Source organism: Melitaea cinxia, chromosome 7, assembly GCF_905220565.1.
Source record: "Melitaea cinxia chromosome 7, ilMelCinx1.1, whole genome shotgun sequence".
Lineage (NCBI taxonomy): Eukaryota > Metazoa > Arthropoda > Insecta > Lepidoptera > Nymphalidae > Melitaea > Melitaea cinxia.
This window is the reverse complement of record NC_059400.1, coordinates 2,907,389-2,916,880: the sequence shown is the minus strand read 5'-3', so window position 1 is coordinate 2,916,880 and position 9,492 is coordinate 2,907,389. Positions and strand designations below refer to the sequence as shown.

Sequence of the window (9,492 nt, the reverse complement as noted above, 5' to 3'; positions counted from 1 at the left end):
TTAATTAAATTTATATCCGTATTCTTTGTAATTCTTGGTAAATATAATGTTTATTACGCGATAAACCCCAATATTAAGCATAGCTAGGTCAATCAACTAGTATATTTATTATGAACGCAGTGCTTTATTAAAGCGAATTTTAATGATTAATATCATGAACCCATCTATTACCGACGGTTTTAATTAAACTAACGAGCAACGGTGCTCTCACTTATGTTAAATTAACTTTGTCTTGTTAGGAACGCGAACAAAATAGCTCATTGCCTTGTTTGATGGGAATTGCTTAGTAAAATAATTGTATTACTTACGAGACATTAATTTATTTTATTGCAATGTGCTGTTGGAATATTAATCATTAATTGTAAGAAAGACATTGAAGTATAAAACTTTGTACGTATGTATTTTATATAGAGTCCAGAGAGGCGAAAATTCAATTTCCTAAACAAATACAATTTTATTTTATAACATTACTACTCGTAGCTGACTCGGCAAACGTTGTCTTGCCCGCTAAACGCTACTTAAAAACAGGGTTTGAATGTAGAGGGTTGAAAATTTAGTATTGTATGTATTTTTGAATGTTGTTTCATAAAAAATAAAAAATAAATAATTCATTTAAAAATTAAAAAAAATTAGGGGTGGACTACCCTTGACATTTAGGGGGATGAAAAATAGATGTTGTTCGATTCTCAGACCTACCTAATATGCACACGAAATTTCATGAGAATCGGTCAAGCCGTTTCGGAGGAGTTTAACTACAAACACCGCGACACGAGAATTTTATATATTAGATAGTAGGAGACTATCACCACTTTCTTGTACACTGGTTTGTTGTTGTTTGGTTTGTTTTTGTTTCGACCTTGATATCACATGACTGACCCATGACGACCATGGTTGGCTATCCACTTTAGCTACTCCTCAGATCAAAAGAGAACTTCATCAATTTTATATCTTTTGTTATTTGCTACCACGTAGCAATTCACTTGAGCCCAAACAAGCTTAATTGGGTTGACCTCACAGTGATACGGAGGCAAACGTAAGACGCGACAATTTGTGAACTTAGCTATCTCGTTTACGACAAATTTTTCAAAGTGATCTTTGCTTCGGTAAATCCTAAAGTTGCAACTTTAACATTTATACATCACAAGAAATATTTTTCAACTGTAACCATTCAATAGTGTCCCGTTTGCGAGATGAAATTGTAGGTGATTCGTGAACTTCTCGAAACTACGATTCATTATCTAAAACGATAACTGCATTCTCATCCAATTTAGGTAAAACGTCTTGAAACCAATTTTCAATTACTTTGGCGTCCACGTCTTATTCACTGAATCTATTAGAATCAAAACATTTCAATCCTCCTTACACTAATTCATTAATATTACCAATATGTATCATTATAATTCACTTGGCTTTTCCTGCAATAATAATAATAATAAAGCATCCGTCGGTGAAATAACTTTTTTTTATATTTTGGTTGCCATATAATTAATTATATATCCAGCCTTTCTACTTAAATACGATTTCTATCTCTTTTATTATCGGAAAAACCTAAATTCTTTAGTGCCTTGTAGTGAAGAAGAACTAGAACTTTGCATTATGATTTTCAGGATTTTATCCAATGTCGGCATTTGATTTTGAAAATAAGGTTTGTGGATCATATTCCGAAAAGCTCTTTTCATAAAACCATCATAATACGAGTATATGTTAATGACGCTCAAGCAATATGCTCAAGCAAGTATGGTATACTTCTTTTATTCTTTTCAGAGCAACACATGTTTAATTTTTCGGTTCCAATTGAAAGAGTATTCAATAAGTATTATATATATAAAATTAACTGTGCATGCTTTTCTTATATATCTTCCACGTACAGACAGCGATCCCTTACATTTTTATTATTTTTATATGTGTAGATGATAATGTTTTTATCTATAATTTAGGTCGACGAAAATTGTAATTTACTAATGTGTAATTCATTTATCTATTTATAATAAAGAATGTATAATATAATTTTATTTTCAATTAAGTAAAATTGAATTGTTATTGAACTTGATATTGTCTGGGAAATTTAATTATGTGATATAAAACAATCAGAATCTTTATGTGATTTAAACGAATTGTATATTATTTGTTTTCTGTAGATTGCAAAGGTGTTTATTACGCTTAACTACAGGAAACCAGTCTGCCATGACTCACGCACAAACAATATCATCTGATTCACTCACTAAACGAAAAAAAGTGCGTGCGTACAAAGTATACATGTCAGAAGTGAAACTTCTGTAGCAAACTAATTTTTTAATCTCTTTAATATTTATACAAATCTAAAGCTTTAGATTTCTGTTCTAGCACGATTAAAAAGATTACGTAAAGATTTACCTTCATGTGCCTTAAAAAATTTCACTTCAAAAAAACTGAACTCAATTACATTGACAAGTAATATATCGTAAGTAGATAAAAAAAAGTCAAGTAAATACGCGCTATCAAAGATTACTCAAAAAATAATCACCAGATATATATAAAATTGAAATAGAACCACACATGACATGCATGCAGCTTTCGATTGAAGCAAAAATCATCAAAATTGGTACACCCAGTGAAAAGTTAACGGTATAATACAACATAGATCGACGAAAAAATTGTCAAGTAAAAACACATTATTAAATATAGCTTGTAAATTACTTGGTAGACCTCAATCGAATGTAACTGGGACTACATGATACGCACCACATTTAGATTAAAAAAAAAAAAACATCGAAATCGGTCCTCCTAGTCAAAAGTTCTGAGGTAACAAAAAAAAAACAATCGAATTGAACCCTTTTTGGTAGTTGGTTAAAAAACAGGCTATAATGAGAGGCTGTAAATTTTTGATTATTAATTATCTAAATAGTTAGGGTTCGTTTTAATGATGTAATACAATATGATCCGAAACAGACGCTGGATTAAAATCAAATGTAGTCAGCAAATTTGAAGTAGATTTGAAATGTTTAGGTTATTAATTTTGCGTAGATCCAAATAACTTTAACCATATTTTCGTATTCTCATTTACAGTTGTATATTAAGGGTGGAGTTCACCGACTATCATTTAAACAATGTTTGAGTAATCAGCCGATGAATTCCTAAACATCGGTTATACACCCGGTCAAGTATTCACTGTTCACCACGAATATTTTAACCGTGGTTACTAAATCAGGCAATCACCATACGCTCAGAGTGAATGAACCACTAATGAACGAATGCTATAAGTCTACTCATTAGGGAAGTCACATAGTTTTATTTAGTCGACACGAGTTTTGGTGACATCTATAGTTAGTAGCATAAAATAAAACGCTTTCAACTTGAGAAGTTCGAAAACGCATTGGAAACTGTTACGTTAGAATGTAGTGTCCAATTTGGATAGGTAATAACCTCACGGCGATGTCATTGTCAAATATTTTTTATTATTATTTCTATGCACGTGCTTACATTATCTGTGTTGATTATTATTTTGTTTTGTTGTTTAATTTTTAAATTACGGTTTACTTGAAAAATGGCAGCTTTAAAAAAGAGAACAAACAATTTTTCAAGTGATGAAAAGCGTATTTTAACGGAGTTAGTGTTAAAATACCAAAATGTAGTTGAAAATAAGCGCACCGATGCCACCACAAATTCCACTAAGTTGCAAGGGTGGATCCGTCTAGCAGAGGAGTTTAATACTATAAGCTCGTTTTGTCATAGAACCCATACAGTCTTAAAATGTTGCTGGGAAAATATTAAAAGGCAGACTAAAAAAGACCGAGCAGACAAGAAGAAAAAGCTATTTATGACTGGTATGTACAATAACAATTCACGTCTTATATTAGGTACCGACTTATCATTAAGGATATTACATATCATGCTTTTTTGTATGTTTGTGTATTGTAGGTGGTGGAAAACCGCCAACACCACCACCATCTAATACCGAGTCTACAATAGTTGAGGCTATATTAGGACCAGCACTAAAGGGAATCCCAAGTGATTTTGACACCGACAGTGCTACATTCAGTGTAAGTACTTAGTTTTATCCAATATTGTGTGTTCAAGTCTGATAATTTCCCACTATTTGAGTTCCCACATGATTGTCAGATTCTGCATATAAAATTGTTGTATTTTTTAATAATAAATAAATATCTTACAACATACACACACGGTCGTTTGTTCCTATGGTAAGCAACTTAATGCTTGTGTTACAAGTAATAGCCGACTGTTATAACTATATATTTTTTTATATATAAATATACATAGAAATAATACATATATAAATATATTAAAACAAATATTACACCCATTTTGACAAATAAATAATGTATTAACAGGAAATTATAGAAGTAAACACAACGGATCAGAATGAAAAAGTTCATGTAATAGAAGGCGACTCTGATTATGCAGACATATTAAAAGAGGATAATGTGAGTTGAAAATATATATAAGTTGTAATATTTTACTATTGTATTGTACTCACATGTTTTCAATTCTAACTTGTTTTTAAATTTTTCTTACAGGAAAACATTGCAAAGGGTTTATTGAAAGAAAAGAATGTAAGTTGACTCTAAGTTTATTAGAAATGAATCATCATACCATTATATACATACATACATTATATACATTATAGTACAGTAGTCTTTCATGCAGTGCCACTGCTAAAATAATAATAGCAACCAGATGAAGTCTAATTTTTGTTCATTTACTAATAATTAGAATTTGTGACAGTGATTAATTTTGGTATTTTTTGTGTGCAGGACAGTGATAATGATACCTGGAACTCATGGACTCCAAAGAATCTAAAAACACCAGTATCAAGTAATCTTAAAGTATCTAGACAAAGTGAAGAAAGCTACTTAAAAAGAAGAAGACCTAAAATTAATTGCTTGAGTGATGAATTGGTAAAAGAAAAAATTAAATTAATAAAAATATTACAAGAAAATGCTGAGAAGGAAGCCCAAATTAGATTGGCTATTTTGAAGGAACAATTAAAGCAAGAAGAAATAAAGACCCAAAAGGTTATGAATAGTTAGTTATTTTTTTAGGTGTTATACCTACATGTATATTGTATTGATAATAAAAATGTTCAGGGATAAGGACAAAAATTGTTTTATTTGTTGGTATTATATTTTATTTATTTGTTGTTACATAAATTACATACTTTTAAACAAGACTTTGGTAATAATTTGTTATTAATGATCTCCTGCTGGGATTTAAATCTCTAACATTATTATCTATAGAACGCTGTATTCTTCCCTGGTGTAATATTTCTTCCCATGGTGCTGGCAAGTCTAAACTCAGGTCGTCTAAAGGCATTTGATCTCCTCTCATTTGTAGGATGTTGTGTAATACACCAGTAGCTACTATAATAGGTGGCGCATTTTTCAAGTTTACCCTAATTCCTAGGGCTAACACTGGAAAGCGCCTTTTCCAAATTCCAAATAACCTCTCAACTGGGTTACGTGTCCTGATTTGGGATTCATTATATAAAGATTCTGCTGATGTAGAAACTCTATCTAATGGCATCATCAAATAATTTCTGTTCATGTACCCACTGTCTGCAACAAGTACTGAATCACCATACATTCCCAATTCAAACATAGCATGTCTTCTAGATGCACTGAATATTCGTTCATCATGAGTACTTCCTGGCCACCTAACAACTAGGTCTGTTAATAACAATTGGGCATTACATATAGCTTGCACATTAATTGACATATAGCCTTTTCTATTTCTGAAGGTTTCTGCATGGCTTCCTCCTGGTGATATTATCTTTATATGAGTGCAATCCAATGCACCTACAACTTTTGGAAATCTGGCTATATTGTAAAATTCTAGTTGGGTTTTTCTAATATCTGTATCAGTATGTGGAAACTTGATGTAATCACGACTCAGGGAGGCTATTGCTGCAGTTACTCGGTGGATGACACGATTAGCTGTTGGTCGACTGACTCCAGAAAAATCACCCATGGTCAGTTGATGACATCCAGTTGCATAGTACCTCAAAGTCAATAGTAACTGATTTATAGGTGCCAGGGAATTATTCCTACAATAAAGTAAAAGATTAATTAAATATTTAAACATTTTAATATCTAAAATTGGAAATTTATGAGTAAATAATAAAAAACCGCATTTGTTCAATTATTTCCAACTATTTGTTAAATGCACACATTGCATTTTTTAATGACTAGCTTATGCGATATTGAACTTAAGACTTAATAACAAACAACATAATAAATATTATTCTATGTGAGGCTGTGAGTTGATAGAACTTACACACAATTTTACCCCTTTTTTAATAAAGGTTGTTTATTTATAAATAATAGTGGTTACTTACTTATCGTTCGGGAATTCTAATTTATTTTCTATTAGTTGAAGTACGTTCAGTGCAGAAGGTTTTGACAAACGGAATCTAGTTTTAAATGATTCCTCATCGTATTCTTCGTAATAATTACGACGCATTTGAAATACTCTAGGTCGCCTTGTTTTGGTCTCTATATCTTCTAGATTTTCAAGAAGGCCTAAGTAGTGATCTTGATAGTTATCAATTAGTACATTGAAATTGAACACTGACTGCATGTTTATCTATTAACAAAAACTTTAAACTAATAACGTAATGTTGCAACTGTTGTAAAATCACAATCTGTTGAGCAGATGTCCGAATATGGCATTAATGGACGGTTAAACAATGCTGTAGAGCTCGGTTATAGTAATCAGCTGTTTAAGGGCTCTAAACACTGGTTAACGTATGGTGAACATTAAAAATGATTTAATCAGTTGTTTAAATGATAAACAGCCGTTTTAAAAGTCGGTGAACTCCACCCTAAGATGACTCTATAATGACTTGATAATAAAACTTTGTTTTACAAACATTCTGGGTTTAATTTTACAAAAGGTCAAACAAACTTCACAAACACTTTTTTTGTTGTACGAACAAAGATCGAACAATTTATCCACGCATTTTCTTTTTTTTATTTCTTTCATTCACTTTACACGACATTATTCTAGTTCGCTAAGAATATTTATGGAAACAACAACTAAAGTTATTGAGAAAGAATATGACGAATTTTCAATAAACTTCCCAAATCCTTTAATAAATGCGTCAGACAAAGCTTGTTGACGTGTTTTAATTCATCATCATCATCATTACAGCCTATACAGTCCACTGCTGGACATAGGCCTCCACAAGTTTACGCCAAAAATAACGTGAACTCATGTGTTTTGCCCATAGTCACCACGTTGGGCAGGCGGGTTGTTGACCGCCGGAACAGACGTTTAGAATAAAATTTATCTTTAAGAAAATAAAAACGAGAATTATGAACTAAGAATTACATTTTATAAATAATATTTTCGCACTAAGGTAAACAAGATGCTTTCATTTAAGCGTTTATACAAAATATTTTTTTTTTCTTTTCTTTTGTCTAAGCTGTTGTGAGTACTTTTAAAATACCTAACAAACAATATAACCCATATAAGGATTTAATGGGTATTTTGCTCAAAGTCAATTGGTTTGATTGGGTTAAGTAAAAGGTTATGGGATAGGTTAAAGGTGTGAGCACTGCAAGCGATCGTCCCCGAAGTTATTAATGTTCTGAGCATTTCCAAATCCAGTTTTATTAAGACCAAAGATCGTAATCATGGTGAACTGATATAAATATACAAGTTATTTATTTCTCGACGTTCTGAAATTATATTTTTGTTTTTGTTTTATAATTATGTAATTAATATAAAATATTAGGCACATATAGATCATGTTATTATTGAGTATAAAATTTAAAGATGACGTCTAATTAATTATTTTAGTTCAAGCCTAAACCCTAATACTTTGTGTAAATTAACCGTAGGTATATGGCGCTGACAGCTAATATACAGGTCTCCTAGTTCGACTGCAGATGCTATGTTTCAGATTTATGTGTCAACTAAGATTTAAGAAGAAATTTGTTACTATCTGGTTTAACATTTTTTTTTTAATTTAAGACGTAATTGCTTATAAAAAGACGACTGTTAAAAAAAAGAAAGTCTTAGAAATGTCACGTTGACTCCAGATAGTAATCGTGGCTCATTTAGTTTATATAATATAACAAAGCAATATATTATTGTGATGACACAATAAATTATATTTGTGTGTTAAAACCGCAACGTTGTAACGAGATGCCTACAGACATCTTAAGTGTCATTACCGTTGTATCATTTGTCAAAAGTGACTTAATTAATTATTTACAACGAAATGTATAAATTAAGCTTGTGAACTTTATTTGTATTTACATATTAAAATGAAAATGTATAATAGAGGTTCATTCTTATAGACGCTTATGAATTGAGTTCAATTGTTTCAAAGTTAGGATTTTGTTTTAAACAAGAACAACATAATTATTATTTAAATTTAAAGAAGAAAAAACAACCAAGCAATTGCTTTTTGTGGAATATTGAAGGCTATAAAAACACGTCGTACCTTATTTAAAACATTTCAAAACGAAAAGCCAATAAAATAATAAAATATATACTTAAATATTTATAAGTAAAACGTCAAACATTAACGACATAAACACATAAATATAAAACACCTTTTATACTCTCACATAAAAGTTCACAGCTACGTTTTAATTTTTATTTTTTATCAATAAAAATAGTCCTACAATTGTTATGGAAACCGGTACGAGAAACGAACAAAGAGGCCTCCCAAATAAAAACACCGCATTACCATACTTTTGACACTGTAACTTTTTTAAACAAAAAAATCGTCTCGACACAGAGTCGTTGCATAATACTGTGTTTAAACAAAACACCTTCTACGCTAGCGAATTTTAATGAAGCTAACGTGAGACACTATTAAAAGTTTAACATAATTAGTTGATGCGTCAGAGTGTGTGGAGACGTGCAAAGGATTATGACTGATAGGATGCAAAATGTTTAGAGCTTCCAAGTAATATTATATATGTATTTCAATTTGAAACAATATTATAATATACCTAACAGCGTTCGTTACGTTATTTTCACACTACTACCATCACGCTACGTGCGTAAAAACTGAAGTATTTTTATTTTTAAAATATATCCATGCCCCCGGGGAATAAATTGGTAATAGAGAAAAGTAAATTTTACAGGACGAGCAATAAACAGTTTTTCTGCCGTTTAGGACACGCGATATATCGCCTGTCCTAAACGGGCTATAATATTGTATTATACATCATCATTTTCAGCATTTTTAACGTAAGATGTAACTATAAAAATAAATTAAACATCACGTGTACTTTTAAAGTCATTGCCAAAAATGTGTAATACTGATTTTTATATTAAGTGTATACGAAGTAACGGCACATAACAATTTTATTCTCGTGAACTAGTAATTTAATGAAAACTATTTGTATGCATTACGATACTAAAAAAATAGTATTACACGAATACATTACTTAAAATTCGTAATGAAATTTCTAAATCATGTTTACGTGAAATCGTATCGAAAATTATGCTGGTAATAAAGCAGTAATGTACGTTTAC

The 9,492-nt window shown here is 30.8% G+C and overlaps 2 protein-coding genes across 2 annotated transcripts; one reads left to right on the top strand and one right to left on the bottom strand.

Moving 5' to 3' along the window:
* Positions 1-3,486: 3,486 nt before the first annotated feature.
* LOC123655212 lies at positions 3,487-5,099 on the top strand. The gene is made up of 5 exons (XM_045591044.1): positions 3,487-3,803; positions 3,898-4,019; positions 4,329-4,421; positions 4,515-4,550; positions 4,752-5,099. Exons 1-5 carry the CDS (start codon positions 3,524-3,526, stop codon positions 5,025-5,027), a joined length of 807 nt encoding a protein of 268 aa, XP_045447000.1. The 5' UTR covers positions 3,487-3,523; the 3' UTR covers positions 5,028-5,099.
* Positions 5,100-5,157: 58 nt separating this feature from the next.
* On the bottom strand, positions 5,158-6,817 carry LOC123655091 (putative nuclease HARBI1). Its single transcript, XM_045590929.1, has 2 exons — positions 6,332-6,817; positions 5,158-6,040 (listed from the first exon to the last, which is right to left on the bottom strand). Exons 1-2 carry the CDS (start codon positions 6,571-6,573, stop codon positions 5,158-5,160), a joined length of 1,125 nt encoding a protein of 374 aa, XP_045446885.1. The 5' UTR covers positions 6,574-6,817.
* Positions 6,818-9,492: the final 2,675 nt, after the last annotated feature.

Excerpts from the sequence above, each read along its gene's own strand:
- LOC123655212 (XM_045591044.1), top strand. The coding sequence starts at position 3,524 with ATGGCAGCTTTAAAAAAGAGAACAAACAATTTTTCAAGTGATGAAAAG. Across the intron at positions 3,804-3,897 it reads GAAAAAGCTATTTATGACTG|GTGGTGGAAAACCGCCAACA; the intron begins GTATGTACAATA and ends TGTGTATTGTAG. Across the intron at positions 4,551-4,751 it reads GTTTATTGAAAGAAAAGAAT|GACAGTGATAATGATACCTG; the intron begins GTAAGTTGACTC and ends TTTTGTGTGCAG.
- LOC123655091 (XM_045590929.1), bottom strand. The coding sequence starts at position 6,573 with ATGCAGTCAGTGTTCAATTTCAATGTACTAATTGATAACTATCAAGAT. Across the intron at positions 6,041-6,331 it reads TTAGAATTCCCGAACGATAA|GAATAATTCCCTGGCACCTA; the intron begins GTAAGTAACCAC and ends ACTTTATTGTAG.